This window comes from Thamnophis elegans, chromosome 4, assembly GCF_009769535.1.
Source record: "Thamnophis elegans isolate rThaEle1 chromosome 4, rThaEle1.pri, whole genome shotgun sequence".
Lineage (NCBI taxonomy): Eukaryota > Metazoa > Chordata > Lepidosauria > Squamata > Colubridae > Thamnophis > Thamnophis elegans.
Window position 1 is genome coordinate 66,793,058 of NC_045544.1, and position 16,974 is coordinate 66,810,031.

A 16,974-nucleotide genomic window follows, 5' to 3' on the forward strand; every position below is an offset into this window, starting at 1 on the left:
TTGTACAAGACTAATGTAAAATAAAACAAGCTAGAAGTTATTGTGTTTTTATTGCCCTCTCCTTTGTTTGCTCTGTGCAGTAACCATGATTATAATGAGCTTTCCAAGAAGAGTGCTGCATGCTAAAAATGAGGTATGCAAATATCAATAGAAGCAATTAGGTTCTTGTATCATGGACTGTTAGAACAAGAAAGTTTGCCTCTTGCATTGGGGGTTGGGGGTTAAGAATGAAGGAAAATAAAAGGACCTCAGACAAAGAGTTTTGCACTGTAGAAAGTGGGAGTGTTTGTGAAATAGGTCTCCGAAATCCCTGGAAGACAAATCTGAAAAAGCAAAACTCATAAAACCTCTGCCTTTGTCTTTGCGATCTTGTTCAGAGTAGAGGAAATAAACAAAATGAGTCTAAACTCTAACGACAAATATTTGTTTAATAAGGCACAGTGGAGTCCTGGGGCTTCAAGACTGCAGCTAAAGGATATAATTTGTTCAAAAGGAACAAAAGAGAAGGTGGAAGAGCCGCACCTGGAATAAGAGCATCCATCCTACTCAGAAATCCAAATGAATGAGCGGGCAATTTTGTGATGAGCATTTGGCTTAAAGAAGTAGAAGATCAAATAAAAAGTCTTATTGATGAAGGTATCTAATCCTGTCCCCACAACCAAGATGAGATATGTCCCAAAAGCAAGATCTTGTAGAAAGACATGAATCTTTCAAAAAGATATGAAGATATGAAGTGACTGGAGACTTTAACACATACTTATCTTCTGATTTGAATTCCTTAACATTCAACATTTATGCTTTTTCCTGATACAGCCAATTTATTGATATTTTTAAAAAGGGCAGAAGGCCATCAACATAAACATCACTTTTTATTTTCTTTGATCATTCATTCATTCATTCTTGACAAGTTTGAGTAAACTAATACTAATAGTAGCATACTACTCACTACATTTTTATTAGCATTTGTATATCATCATTTCCTTATTTGCAGTAAGCCAAAGTACAGTACACAAAGTATTAATCTACTTAATCTAATTGTTTCCTATGTATCCCTAACTTGCCATTTTTATCCCATCTTTCCCAGCAAACACAATTTCCATTAACTTCATAGATTCATTTTCAGTTACACGTTCCTTCTTTCACACAGTTAATCTAACATTCCCTGCAAATAATTCAGGTTCTCAGCCAGGAACACCATATCCTCTGCATACTAAAAATAAAGATACATTCATATTCCCAACAATTACACCTCTAACATCACCACAAGCATTTTTTATATGTTTATCCATATGGAAATTTTTAAAAACCAAGGAGATAACAAACATTTGTGACTACTCCTACCAATATGAAGCATCTGCTAAGGATCTATTTTTTTTAAATTATATATCACTCATCCCATTCAGCAAGTAACATTAAACTCTGTATTTGTATACATGTTCTATAATGTAGGACTATTTACTTAATCATACACATATATCAATAAATGTATGTCTCACATTAATATATTTCTCAATACCTGCCAAAACTACAGTCTATACATCCTCTGCCTGTAAAGGTATATTTCCTAAATATTAGTCACTGTTCTCTCCTGATCAGAATTCTGCCAAAAAGAATGTGAAACAAATTACTCAGAAAGTCCATTAGTAAAGTTTGTATTTTGAAACTATAAGGACAATGCTATTTGTGATTACATTCCAGAGGTGTAATCAAAGCCATTTAATTCAAGTATGATCACATCATTTTATGCAAGTTAGGACTCTAACATTATCTTACAAGCCAACAATACTTTAACCTTCACTTAGTAAAGAGGACAAGAAACAAAAGACAGAGCTAATCAGCACCTATTTTGGTATAGAGCAACAAAACTGTTTTCTATGAGGAGGCAAGGAGGCAGGATTGAAGCTTGAAGATAATAAAAACACTTTCAAAATACTTCAAATTTGAAGAATTTCAAAGGTCTACATTTCATTTGAAAGAAGCATCAGTGGCTGCCACGAGGATCAGTTCTGGATCCTCTTCTTCAATGGTTTTGTCTTACTGATTTGAACTTGGAAGGGTAGTTAACTGAAAACAATAGGAGTCAGCAGTGTGATGTAAAAAAAAAACCCAATTCAAGATTGCTTCAGCAGGAGTAATATTACCAGATAATGAATGCCCATCACAAACACTGGTTCTGAGTAGCACACTTTAAGAAGAATCCAGCGAAATTACATAGATTCAGAAAAGATCAAGCAAGAAGATCAGAGGAACAGTAACTAAGGCTTATAACCAGAGCTTGAAGAAGCTGGGCACAGTTAGCTTTGAGAAATATAGTTGAGAGAGACATTTTCAAAAGATTTCACACAGAAGGGAAAGACATGATTAATGGAATTGTTAATGTGTCGAAGTTCTAATAAAGCAGATACAAGTTGAATGCTAATTCTATGAAATATGAGTACTGTCAGATGAATTGTTCTCAGCACTGCATCTATTTTGTCAAATTGTTCCACAGGTTTTCTTCAGTGTGTGTATGTGCATGTGTATGTTTGCAAGTATAAATGTAATGAACAGGAAGAATATGGAGTAATCTATATATCTATCTATTTATCTCTATGTGTATATATAAATGGCTATGTGTGTGGTATGTACGTATGTATGTTCCAGCAACTCTGGAACACCTCGAGCAATTTTAATCAGTGGTGGGATTAAAAATTTTACTACCAGTTCTGTGAGTGTGCCTTGGTGGGCATGGCAGGTGAAGGATACTGTAAAAATCTCCATTTCCTCCCGATCAGCTGGGACTCGTGAGGCAGAGAAAGATGGGGGCGGGGGCCAGTCAGAAGGTATTTACCTCTTCTCTGAACTACTAAAAATTTCCGCTACCAGTTCTCCAGAACTGGTCAGAACCTGCTGAATACCACCTCTGATTTCAACCAAACTTGGTACACACATGACTTACTCTCTGGAAAAAGACACTGTGCGGGGTAAGACATCCCTAAACCTCTCGGGTTGTGTGTTCTGTTAAGATACAACCTGCTGTGCCTTAAAATGGTTTGTACTGTACTGCTGTAAAATGGCTTCTAGTGTACAGTGCAGTGGAATTGCCATGGTAACGGCTTCACAATACTCCACAAGGGGAATCCCTCTGGTAAAAGGGGTAAATCCAACATTAGAAATTACATTTGATCCAAATATTTTTGCCCTATAATAAATACCCAGGCAAGCCGGGTTATCAGCTAGTAGATTATAAATCTAAGATTCCCTTAAATTCCTGTAGAAGCCAGACAATAGAAACCTTGTCTGAAGTACCTAAAGAAGAAGCCAAAGGCTCTACTTATACAGAACCCTTATCTACTTTAATTCTTAGGGAATCAATATTATGCTATTTGCCTTTTTTTTTTCTTTTTCTTTCCATGACCTCCTCCCTTCTCAAATTTCAATTTCTCTCCCCCACATATAAATAAAAGATTCTTACTCTTGGCATTCAGAAATTCAGATTCCTCGGGTGTGGGGCTATCTTCTGACTTTTTCCAGCCAAAACGTATTGCTTATTGCTCCTTGTCGAGGGTAACATTTTGCCATGGATCCAGAGATTGGTTGAGCACAATTTTGTGAGACTATATATACTTTGGAGGTATCTAATGCCAGTGCTTTTAGGACCATGTGTTGAAGGACTTCCAGAATGATGCGACCCGCTAGAAAAGGGGGGAAATACGCACAATGAAATATTTAATGTAGTATTACTGGAGGAAATCTGAAACAGGAAAAACATTGGCTGTTATTTATCTTAAAAGGACACACACACAATACACACCCTCCATAAAATCTTTAAAAATCAACAATATGTCTGATATTTATTTCTGTAATGCAGAGTTCATATTCCAACCAAAGCTGAATTCTTGTTACTTTGATTTCAGTATGCAGTAGTATACTTCTAATCTTATTTTAGTTATGTAAAATGAAACATATCTATCTCAAAAATTAAAATAATAAAAATACTAAAAATTGAAAAAAAAAATAATAAAAAATACTAAAATTGAAACAGAAAAAAACCCTTCAAAGTTGGTACTGACATTACATAAATAAAATATTACAAGACTGATTATGTATTTTTTCTAGTACTAAAAAACTTCACTGTTTGTATCATGTAAGTGTTCCTGGAAAGATATTAAAGATAGAGAATACTATGTCTGAGAATGTCTTATCTCTAGTTACTACAGGTAGTTAACTTACAACTATTCATTTAGTGACTGAAGTTATAATTGCATTCAAAATCCCAAAAAACATGAACCTTTTTGGTTCATGAATTATACAAATTGTGTAAATGTGATTGGGGATAAAGTAAATCACATCACATTTATGATCAATGGCTTAAGGTTTAAAATTATGCAGAAGTACTTTAATAATATCTTTAAATCCAAATTAAAAGTTTTCACATTAATGCCATGAAAAAGTAATTATTGATACAAAATAGCAACCCTTCCATGGAATATTCAAAGACTTTTGCAGGTAAAAAGATGCAGTGTAATCATAAATTGATTTCATAATAGGCTGCAGGAGACAGAATGATATCCAATTTAATCCTTGCCATAAGGCATAACTCTTCATTAATCAGTGTCTAGAATGTGTTTTATGCAAAACTTGTCTCCTATGACTAGACAGGAAGATTCCCATGGCAGAGGGAGAATCCCACCAATGCAATGAAGATACTGGGAGGGAAAAAGCTGAACCCAATTTATTATTTCTGTACAAAATGTGTTATCTAAATTACATTGCTCAATAAAGACAGGTTTGATATATTGTAAGGCACCCTAACAGTAACTCAAGCCAAATCCCAACGACTGGGTATATGGAACATATTTAGCTTTATTAAATGTAAATATGTAAAATTTTGGACTAGATACCAAACGAATTCAGACACTCATGATTTACAAGAACAAATTTCTTCTTAATTTCTGAAATGTAACACTGACAAAATAAGGTTTAAACACTCCCACTAAAGTGTACAATAAGTAAAAGCAAATTTACACATTTCTGAGAAATTCACCTAGAATGTGAAGATAATTCACTGAGGTCCCCCATGCTGCCATCACCTATATGACTGCTAGAAATGGCTGAAGCATAACTGTGGACAGCATACACTTTCATGTCATCATCTGCTCCTGGCGTTTCGGATGATTCAGCCCATTGATCTGTCCGTCCATGAAGCCCTGACCGACTTCCAGAAATGTGCAATGGAGCCAACATTGGAGCTGGCATACAAGGAGCAGTATCAATTCCACTGTCAGTAGAAGCTCCCTTAATATACGTTAATCCAAGCAAGTCAGAGTCCATTAGATCTTCAGAGCCAAAGTGCTTATCATCACTGTTGCTTGATGTGTTGCTGGATAGAGTATTACTGCTAGAATGGCTGGAACAGTTTTTGTCTCCAATCTTAAAGAAAATATAGTTTTATTTCCATTATTTGCAGTTTAATCAATGAAATGAGAAACACATTACTAGTTAGAAATGTCAAATAAATTTGAAGCAACCCCACATTTGCTTATTAGTATTTCAATTAACACATGTTCAAAAACGATCTACAAGATCCTATAAAATAGTATACATGTGTATACAATAGCTATGTAATAGTATACATGTGATTTATATCTTATGAAAATGAAAAAATAAAACCTTTAAATGCTAAAAAAAGAAAAATAATTTAAAAAAGATGCTATAAAACTGTATATCGTCATGGACTCTTGGTCCTCTTGGAGCAATGATGATGTTACCTAGTTTGAGTAATGAAGCGTCTGCAAACAAACAGCCAAACACAAAGAGCACCAAAGACCCCTCATTTCAACCCAGAGCTGTAAATATTCTCCTTTATTGTACAAAGTGAATTATGTTCAGAATTTGAAATGATAAGCAATAGTTAGATTTATATACCGCTTCATAGGGCTTTCAGCCCTCTCTAAGCGGTTTACAGAGTCAGCATATTGCCCCCAACAACAATCCGGGTCCTCATTTTACCCACCTCGGAAGGATGGAAGGCTGAGTCAACCTTGAGCCGGTGAGATTTGAACAGCCGAACTGCAGAACTGCAGTCAGCTGAAGTAGCCTGCAGTGCTGCATTTAACCACTGTGCCACTTCGGCTCTATAAGCTATAAGCTATAAGCTCAGAATTCAAGGAGGGAAATCTTCGAATTGCTTTTATTGTTATAGGAAAGCTAGGCTCTTCCAGATGACACAGAGTTAGTTTTACCTTAACTTGGAGCCAGCTGGCATGGTCAAGAGTCAGGAATGCCAGGAGCAGTTCAATGACATCTGGCGGGCTACAAGTTCCTCATTCTGAGGCTATTAACTAAACATTAACTGTAACTATAGTAACTGTTTTTCTGTCCATGGCCTAAATCCAACATTAAGCAGGTAACCTCTGCCAACACAAAGTCCTTCTTCCCTTCTGCCATGTCTGCAAGATTATTAAATTTAAGCGGAAATATTTTTCATTGTTATTTGCTCATTGCCATTACTACTAAACTTTTACAGGAATATACTATACACACGAACAAGTTCTTTTAAGTGCACCAATCTATGCTTAATGTTGCCTAAGTAATAAAATCATATATAGTAATAAACATTTATTTTGTTTATTCCAAGATATGGCAATATAAGAATGCCCATTAAAAATAACAAGGTATACGTTTGTGAATATGTGGTTTAAAGTTCTGCTCAGAATGGAGAGTGATGCTTAATTTACTTAGTGTTTAAACTATTCGGTGGCCTAGAAACAAGGATGTGTTCCTTATCATGTGCTTGTATGAGATCACTGCCGGAAAGAATACTTACAGCTATTTCTGTATCAAAGAGGCTTACTATTTTTTATTAGAAGAGACTTCCATTTATTTCATATTCAAATCTGATAGATACTACCGTGTGACCTTCTCTATACTCAAATTAATTTCTCAAAGTTATAGTTATTTCATTAAAATTATGCCAAAACAAGTTGTAGAATACAGAAATATATAAATTAACATAACAGCTCATTGAACTCCCCCCCCCACCATTTTGCTCTTTATTTCCTATTTCATGATTTTGCATTGGAAGATTATGATGAAACATCAATCTTCCATCAAAGTAGTAACCTCACAATCTGCAAGCATTTTCATATTTCTTCAGATTTTTGCAACATAGGCTTTGTTTAGACACATGTGAAAACGATTTCTATTTGAGAATTCCCAAGTAAAAAAAACTTACATGAGAAAATTTATTTGGTGAATCCTTCCCATTGTTTTCTTTCTGTAGGGCCCGGTCTTTATAGGAACTCAAAACCTTGGTTGATGGTGCATGCCACTTTGTTTCTGCCATAATTAATTGTTTGTTTTAATATCAAATAACACAAGCATAATGTACAAGGGAGGAAAAAAACTATTATCTTAACATTAAATGTGTTTTAAAACAAGGATGTTCCTTGTTTCCTTGGAATTTTTGGAATCATATCTTGCCCTTCTCAAACTGACAGATACATGATTTATTAGCTGTAACAGTTCTGAATAAGAAGAAACAGTTATCATATACACATTTGCAACATCATCCCAATAAATTATGAAATGGAGCAAAAACCCCAAATCAATATTGACATTTATGCTGCTCTTCAGCATCAAGAGAGCGTGGAGGTGATCAGGAAAAAGCAAGCAGAAAATGAAAGTCTATGTCCTAACAAGGCTATCAGTTACGATCCAAAACTCTGCATGACCACTTGCTAGCAAGAAAGAGTTAAAAAGTTTTTAGTATCTTCTTGCCATCACTAGAATTCTGAATTTTGTCATCCAGAATTTTGCAGCTTAGATAATGTAACCCTAAATTTAATCCCAGAACATTGCATGTTGTATAAGAGAAAAAAGATATCCTCAAAGAAAATGTATGAGATATATGTATAGTTGATTCCATTCTTTGTGCTAGATAATATAATTAAACAATAGGTATCCACAAGACAAAAAAGGAAAGTTTATTAAAATCTTAACAACTTAATGAGAAAGATTATATGAACATGTAAACTGGATATAACATGTTCAAAAACATTACATAGAAATTATGGCTCACCCCATTTTATAAATTTAGTTGTGCAAAGTCATGCTATCACTTCAAGTCTTCCAAGTTTCACCCAATTTCGGGACTGATTTCTGATGAATGTAAACTTATTCAATTTACCCAGGGTTCCAACTAATATATAAGGGGGCATCTGCATTTTCATCTTTTATTCCCCAAAAGTTCAGTAAGTATACTTTCAAGGGAATATATGAAAGAATAAAGCATGTTTTAGCTTTTAGGTGTTCTCTGAAATGTCAGATGGAATCCAATTCAATTGGCAATGGCTTCCATTAACACAAAAGAGGGAAGGATTACCTCTGTGTTCTTTAATACTAATTTGCCCCCACCCCAAATATATAAGGGGGCATCTGTATTTTCATCTTTTATTCCCTAAAACCTCAGTAAGTAACTTTCAAGATTTTATAAAAATACTAATGAGGGAGTTACAAAAGTTTGGAATTTTGTCACCATCAGAATACTGATAATGACACACAGGTTTTTCTTTGTTTGTTTCATTATACTGATATCCTGCCTTTTCTTCATAAGCTCACAGAAATGAACAAGTTATTTAACTGTAAAAGAATTTTGACTACCATTGGGATGCCTGGACCCTTCCAAAGATTCTTCATGTTCTCTGCCTTCTTCACTCTCCAGGAGACCTTGATGGTCATGAAGTAAAGGGGACTGGCATCTTTAAATAGAAAGAGAAGCGGTGGATTTTCTCATTCACTATGAAAACTACTTAGTTCATATGAACCACTTATTGCTCCCATGGCATAGCATTTAAAATATTATTTTATAAGATGACTGAACCAAAAAAAGCAGATTTATTGGTGATTAATACAGTTTTTGCTGAATTTGAAGGATTGTTCATTTAATAATGATATGGATAGAACTGAATATTTTCTAATCTCTGAGGGACCTTGGTGCTCTCTGAGCTTGGTTGTCTTCTTGCAGATGTTTCAATACTCAAACTAGGCAGCTACAGATGTTCCAGTCCCTGACAGCCACTTAAATCTCAATCCACAATAATTCTGAAGCTGTAGATAAATTCTGAACTGTTTGAAGACTCCAAACTGTGACTGAGTTAAGAACTGGATCAGTCAAGCCAAGGAGGCGTATCCAAACAATTCAACTCAGTCTCAGGGTTAATAGGCAGAAGTTATAACCCATGCATGGAGTTTCCAAGCAGTGCACAGGAGAACATTTCATTACCCAAACTAGGTATCACCATCAATGCTAGTGATGCACTAGCACTGATAATGTTACTTAGTTTGAGTAATGAAACATCTGCAACAAAACCCAAGCTCAGAAAGCACCAAGGAGTCTTCATTTCAACCCCAAGCTATAAATATTCTGCTTTAGCAATAGCAACAGCACTTAAGACTTATATACCGCTTGACAGTGCTTTACAGCCCCCTCTTTTTACAGTCAGTATATGCCCCCAACAATCTGGGTCTTCATTTTACCGACCTCAGAAGGATGGAAGGCTGAGTCAACCTTGATGGTCAGGATCAAACTCCTGGCAGTGTGAGCAGAGTTAGCCTGAAATACTGCATTCTAACCACTGTGCCACCATGGCTCTTCTTTTCCAATCTCTATTAGCTGATATCTGCATTTCATTTATGCTGGATTAGTACGGTTCTCCTCCTTTTAGCTAAGTAGGAATGCTTCATAACAGCTTGTATTCAAAGACAAAAAGGTACTTTGCAGCACACAGGGGCACAAATAAAGTAAAAGGCAACTGCTTTTAAGGCAGAGACACGTGGGAATTAATTCTGAATTTTCAGAGATTGAGAAAAGTGAAAGCTGCTAATTTATTTCTGCAAGAATGTTATCTCCTTCAACAAAAACTTTCCTAGAGGCTCTCACAATGGTTGAATGACTGGAAAACTGATGGAACTAGCAGAGATGTCTACACACACACACACACACCACACACACACACGCACACACATATATATATATAAAAATCTTTGAGTTTTGCTGATTAGATAAGCTTGTTGTTACGGAAATGGCTAGTGAATTTTAAGAATGTAAAAGAAAAACGTTGAGGCAGTAAGGTTATTATTTTATCCTACTGTGCTAAAAAGCATCAGAACTCAATACTTTTCTTTAAATTTCCTCTTTACACGTCTTTCTTTCCCTTTTCCCTTTACCCCCTATTTTCATTTTCATTTGTATTTCATCTTTTGATAACCTTTATAAAATTATTTCAATTTCATGAAGGCTTATAGCCGTAAAGGCTACAGGCTATAATAAAGGCTACAAGCAGTTTGAATGTTTTACATATATATTGTTCATTATGTATTTTTCACAATCAAGATATAAAAATAACAAGTACCCATCATATCCTACTTGATGCCTCCACTGACTACTCCCGCTTGGTCCTGGATCACTGGAGGATGATTGGTTGCTTGGAGAACTTCTGAAATAATGAGCAATTTAAGATGTGGCGAGATATCTGGTAGGCATCCTATTAGTTTAACAAAATTCCTCATGAACAAATTTTATATTTAAGCATATGAAGCATTCATATACAATAGTTTTAACACTTAAACTATGTAATGGGTTTGACTATACGGTGAGACTTTGGTACTCATCATTAATTGGTTCCAGGATGCACGCTGAATACCGAAAATGGCAAATACCAAACAATTTTCTCCCATAAAGAATAATATTTAATCACGAGACAACTGGCAGTGACAAGTCTGAGTCGCGTACCAAGCAAACAACAAGTTCTGGGACAAAAATGTTGAGCCAAATGCATCAAGTAACAAATTCAATGAACTTCAAAGCAGGTGAGTATCTAAATACCAGTATATAAACAACTATAATAATCAGGCACTCAACCTGATTTATGTCCCAGTGACTCATTTATAACATTCATTCATTTATGACTTCCAGTGACTGATTTATGTTCCAAAAGACTCATGGTTCCAGTGAAAAGCACTGAAACGTTAAAAGAATACACATTCTCCATGCCCTCTTCACATCAGTGTTTGTTAATAATCAAACTACTTCACAATTAATGACATCTTTATAATGAATTATAAGGATAATAAAATTTATTAGTAATTTATTAAAGTAATACATTTACTTCAATGTTGTGCTCTTCCAAAAATATATTCCTTCATTAAACAACGCATTGGACTATTTTTAGACTGCATTACAGTAACTCTTAATGAATACTGAGCAAGGAAAATCATATTCAGTCTCCCATGTACAGTGGAGGCATTATATTAAATACTAATATGCTTTCCATTGAGAAAATGTATAGCAGACCACTCTGTAAAAAATGGCAACCACAGTTGCCAGCAAACATCAGGAAATCTATACTCTAGACATTCTTACTAAATCCTGAAACCCAAAATTGCCTAAATTAGAATCAAATTTATTTACTGTGAAATAGTTATTCATTTTTATTTCTCAAGAAGACCTATTCTATTCTATTGGTTAGTCAGGTCAAAGAAACTTGTTAGTTTTTTATTCCAGGCACAGATATGCATTAAAATTGCATCTTCCTTTTAGTATCAATATTACCAGCATTGACTATTGTTTGCTTCCAGGAAAAAAAAAAAATACAGCGGACAGAGCCCAGGCTCACTTGATACAGCATTTAGAAAAAATAATCTGGAAGAGCATGTATTACCTTGCGCCATCTGGAAGCTTTCTGTCAAAAGAGGTGCTGCGAGGAATAGCAGTTTGTGCCTGATGAAGAAGCTGCTGGCAATGCAGTCTGTCAGTTGTTCCTAAGATTGGAGAGGCACGAGAGAGAGGCTGCCCAGCAGAGGTTGGCACCCTATGCCAAGTAGTATTCCTCCTGAAAGGAGTTTTATACTCACATGGGGTGCCTTCGCTGTCAAGTTTGTACTCCACCATGGGAATTCGACAGAGTTCTGAGCATCCCCTACGGCAGAGGTGAACATCGCAATGAATCACAAAGGTATTTTCTACCATAACAATGATGTCCCCTTTCAACTATGTAAGTTTAATTTATTACCACTGGCATATTCATACAAGTAGATCGTAAAGTGAAGAGCAGTGAATTCATAATTCCATGAAATATAAGGTGCATGCTTGGTAGATAATTAACTGTCTGCTAAATAAAAGTGTAGTCAAGTTTTACAAACTGTGGAATTTCAAAACTTGGAAGATTGACAGATGACATAAACCGTGGAACTTATAATAGTATTTTAACATGTTGAAAACTAAGCTGAAGCAAATATGCGTAGTCATGTACTATTATAATTAGTCAAATATTAAGATTGGATTTGGCATTTTTATGCACAATCGAGCTCTTTTCAAAAATCTGGGACAGGCAGAAGTTATTTGATAGGTATTGTCTCAATGTCTCAGCATGTGCTGTTCCAAGTAAAGCTGTTTTTTGAAATTGACCAATTGGGATTTTGTCATTGCCAATAGTGTTCATGTAGTCCTCCAGTAGTTTTCAGATTACCTCCAAGTGCCTATTGCTATTTGCTTTATTTTGCCCTAACCATTCTACTTCTATTTGTAGGTTTTTGCATTTTGTGATTTTCTCCAGTTCTTTTTCTTCCATTCTACTGTCTCCCAGTATTGCAATATCTACTATCCAGACTTTCTTGTTTTTCTAATCTAACGTTAAGTCTAAGGTGCTTTGTGATAGATTGTCTGTTTGAATTCTAAGGTCCTAGTGCACTTTAGCTTCTTTTTTTTATTACTTTGCCTGTTTTGTCATTCCACCTTCTTGAAGGCAAATGGTATTTCTTGTAGATCTTCCAATGCACCATTGTTGCTACTTTGTCATGATGTCCTTTGAAGTCAGTCTGTGAAATCTTCTTGCACCAGCTAATTAGGTGATCCACTGTTTCGTCAGCTTCTTTACAGAGGTAGCATTTACTATCTGTTGCTGTTTTCTCAATTTTGGCTTTATGTACTGGTTCGTAAGGCTTGGTCGTGTATGTAGCCAGAATTAGCCCATGTGTCTTCTTCTTCAGTTTTTCTGCTCTTAGCATTGTCAAATGTTATCATTGTCTGCTTTGCCTGTTTTTTATGTACCAGTCATGTAATACTTTGCCTTTTCATGTCTTTTTCTATTCTTATTTTCTTGTAGGCAAGTTTAGTCTCTTCAGTGTTCAGTAAGTCTTCATGTATACTAGCTTCAGTGACTTTGTTTCTTCTTCACTATCCTTCAGATATTCTTCCAATGCCCTTTTTCTTCTTCAATTGTCTGCATATTTGCAACATTCCATGCCTATTTTCCTTGGTTTAGTAGTTTATCAGCATCCCTGCATGGATGAAGATCATGATTCATTGTGAAAATAATGAATAAGTAAATAATCTTTCTATCCAGATCTTTTAGTTCTACTTTAGTCCACTATTTCAGCTGTGTATCTAATGACTGTAATTGCCCAGGTATTAATTGTCGGGATGGTATTTCCTCCACTGAGTTTGAACTTTAAGATCACTTGTAACTTCTTCTTGACTTCAGAGTGTTTGAGGTTGTCAGCTTGAAGGTTACATATGTATTTATAGTGATCATCTTCATCTAGAGTCCTGATGTTCTTTATGTATGAAATCTTGACACCTTCAGTTTTCAGTATTTTTCCCTTGTTGATGGTACCATATATGTCTTGTCCAAACTCTATTGCAATATCTTGGCAGTATGTATAATCAGTATTGAGCAACAATTCTACTTCTGATGATGTTTTTCAATACTGCTTCAGTTCTCCACATAAAAGGAGATGGAATAGTTTGGCATATATTTTTGATGTTTGACAGATATGGTCTGACTATTAATAGAGGAATCAATACAACGACAAACAGTGATAGTGAGAGTGAATCTCTTTGCAAGATACAAGGACTCTAGATATTAACATCTTCCCGTCTATCACCATTCACCAGCAACTATATCTTTCTCTGTGCCATTATTCTTTACACAAAGCTTCTGATGTTTTCTATTCTTGTTTAATTCTAGGTTTTTGATTATCCAAGTATGTGGCATGGAGACAAATATCTTCTTGTAATCAGTCCAACTTATGTTCAAGTTGGTCTTTGTTCTCTTGCAGTTTTCCAATATCATCTTGACAATTAGGAGTTGATCTTTTGCTCTTCTACTATTTGGGCAAAAATGGACCATGGCGGTTTCTTCCTCCTCCCCTATTATTATTATAGACTTTATTCATTAAACATGAAACTCAGCCAACTGAACATTCAAAAATGCATCACAAATACCATTGATTGGTGCTAATGGTTGATACGGTTTGCTGCCAGTATCCTAGGTATCAACCAAGTACCTTCTTAAAATATAAGATCTTCCGAGTAGCACAGTTTTTTGCAGTTCTGCTGGTGTTATTGCAGGAAGCTGCAATTTGTTGATGTATCTTGTAAAATTCTTGGACATGATGCCAAGTGCCGCTATGACAGTGGGTATCACTGTTACATGCTTCATCCATAGTCGTGTAGTTTCGATGGCCAGGTCGCAATATTTCATTATTTTTTCTAGTTCTTTTTCTTCGACTCTAACATCTCCTAGAACAGCGATATCAATAAACTGTACACTTCGGCCCTCTACAACCGTGATATCTGGCATGTTGTTGTTGTTGTTGTTGTTGTTGTTGTTGTTGTTGTTGTTATTATTATTATTATTATTATTATTATCCCAAATCAATCCACTGATGGATGAAGGTCTCTTCATTGAAGATTATAAGCTATATATATCATATTGGTCTATATTATGATTGGTAGACAGATTTTTTTTTTTGAGACACACACTAATTCTTATCTTCTCCATGCTCACATTGAGGTGACCTTATTCCCAGGTAATTCTATGCATAATTATAACCTCTTTACAGATAATTAAACTATAAACTCACTATGTAATTAAAATAGGAGCAGTTCCTCTCTCCTCTTTTAATCCACATTCTATTTTTGTTGAATGTTTGATAAGTTACTTTATGCAATCCTCTATGTCCCTAATCAGATCTAAGTACAACTTAGTCTAGTTAGGCTTATTCCCAGACAAGAGAGCATAAGACTACAGGCTTCTTAACCAGAAATAAAGCACAAGCAAAATCAAATAGCATTTGTAATCTCCCTCCTTTACCTCCTCCTCACCTCTAACTATTGGCTTCTGATATTTAAACACAACACCAAGAAAATATTTATCATTTATACTGAACAGTGCATGTATCAGAACTCTTCAGATCTTGAATTCAAAGAAATAAAATCCTTAACTGTAAGGGGAAACTAATTGGCTAAAGTCATTATTCACTGCTCTCAGATTTCAAACAGATCATTCTCCCAGCAACAGAAAAAGATAAGATGGGCATCCAATGAACATACCCAGAAGAAAAGGAAAAAAAGAACAGAATCTGATGGGAATATTATGAAGCTCTTTACTGATTACAAGGTAAATTAATTTTGACTGTTCAGGGGCTGAATATTCCCGTGGCACCTCTCTTGAAAGGCCATGACAGTCCCCTGAAAAATCTGACAAAAAAAACCCCTGCAACTTATTTACTAGCATCCAATTCTAGAATTGAAATAGGTTAACACTGGGATTTGCGTCATGATGTCATTTACATATATTGTCAATTTATAGAACACCACTTCCAGCCCAGAAGGTCCTGGATGCCAGATCATTGAGAGCCTTGGTCTGAATCAATCTGCAACCCATCCTTTTTTTTGACAGAGATGAATGGGCAGATCTGGCATGTACTATAGTTTGGTGGTGGAAAAGAATTGTTTTGCCAGAAATCTTCTTGACTAAATGTTGCAGAAGCTGTAATTCTAAGATTGCAGAAGAGAAGCAGTGAAGTTCTTCAAAGAGACCTATTCTGCAGGTGATCAACTTTCCAGAATGATGGCAGTATCATTTATCTAGTTTCAACAATGGCTCTTGACAGGATCACAATCTCTTTGAAGGAATATATCCATAATATGGGGAAATGATTTATAGTTCCTGCCTGGCTAGTAGATAGAGGCTCTAGCCATGAAAACCTTTGCTATCTTCAGTTATTACATCAGATACAAGTGTAATTGGAGCAGGCTGCCCTGGTGACATTTATTCTTGCACAAATTCTTATCTTTGGGGCTGTCTCTGATGATTATTCAAAAACTGCAACTGATTCAAAATTTAGGAGTAGGCAAGAAGCATTTTAGCTAAGTAACATCTGTTTTGCAGGTGCTGCATTGGTTCTCAATAGACTTCTGAGTACAGCTAAAATTGCTGGTGAAGATCTATAAATCTCTTTATGGCTCAGGTCCTTGTTATCTTTGGGACTATCTTTTCTGAGTGTAATTTGCTTATCTTGTACATTCAATTTGAAATGTATGCTTCTGATTTTTACTACTTAGAATGTCAGGGGACTTGACAATTGAAAAAGGGCTTTCTTAGTGGTAGCCCCAGTTCTATAGAGCAAAATTAGGATGCTCCTTCCTTGCTAATTTTTTGGGGGGAAAGTGTTGGCAACATAAGGTGCTAATACTGCAGCTGCCAGGTATTTTATCTGACTCCTGTATTTTCAAATATTGGTTTTAATTTGGTTTTACGTGCTTTTCATTTGTGTGTGTGTGTGTCTATGTTATTTCCACAATTGAACAAATGAGGAACGACAAAAATGTTCACAATTGGAATGCTTTTTCTGTGCAAGAAATGTTTGTGGCTTTATACTTCAGAAAAGAGGGCAAGGGAAACAAGGTAGGGGTCAATTCAATAACACTGAGTATGGAGAGGCAGGTTTTGAATCCACATACACAGGATTAAAATTGGGGTCATTCAATGACAGGAGATTCCAAGCTGACGAAAGCAAGTAACTTCAAACAGTACATAACTATTCTCTGAAATCTTTTTCCACAAGTTATGGTAATAACTATTAACTAAATGGCCAAGGACAAATATTTAGTTAGGGTCTATATGGCTACATCCAATCTTTAGATTC

At 35.4% G+C, this 16,974-nt stretch overlaps 1 protein-coding gene across 1 annotated transcript in view; it reads right to left on the reverse strand.

The window, feature by feature from the left end:
* SIPA1L2 (signal induced proliferation associated 1 like 2) overlaps nt 1–16,974 on the reverse strand; it is a 94,601-nt gene that overhangs the window by 16,041 nt on the left and 61,586 nt on the right. The window contains 8 exon segments of the mRNA XM_032214986.1: nt 3,455–3,519; nt 3,521–3,622; nt 3,624–3,674; nt 5,027–5,412; nt 7,217–7,320; nt 8,644–8,741; nt 10,395–10,478; nt 11,703–11,960. Coding sequence (XP_032070877.1) covers nt 3,455–3,519; nt 3,521–3,622; nt 3,624–3,674; nt 5,027–5,412; nt 7,217–7,320; nt 8,644–8,741; nt 10,395–10,478; nt 11,703–11,960 — 1,148 coding nt within the window.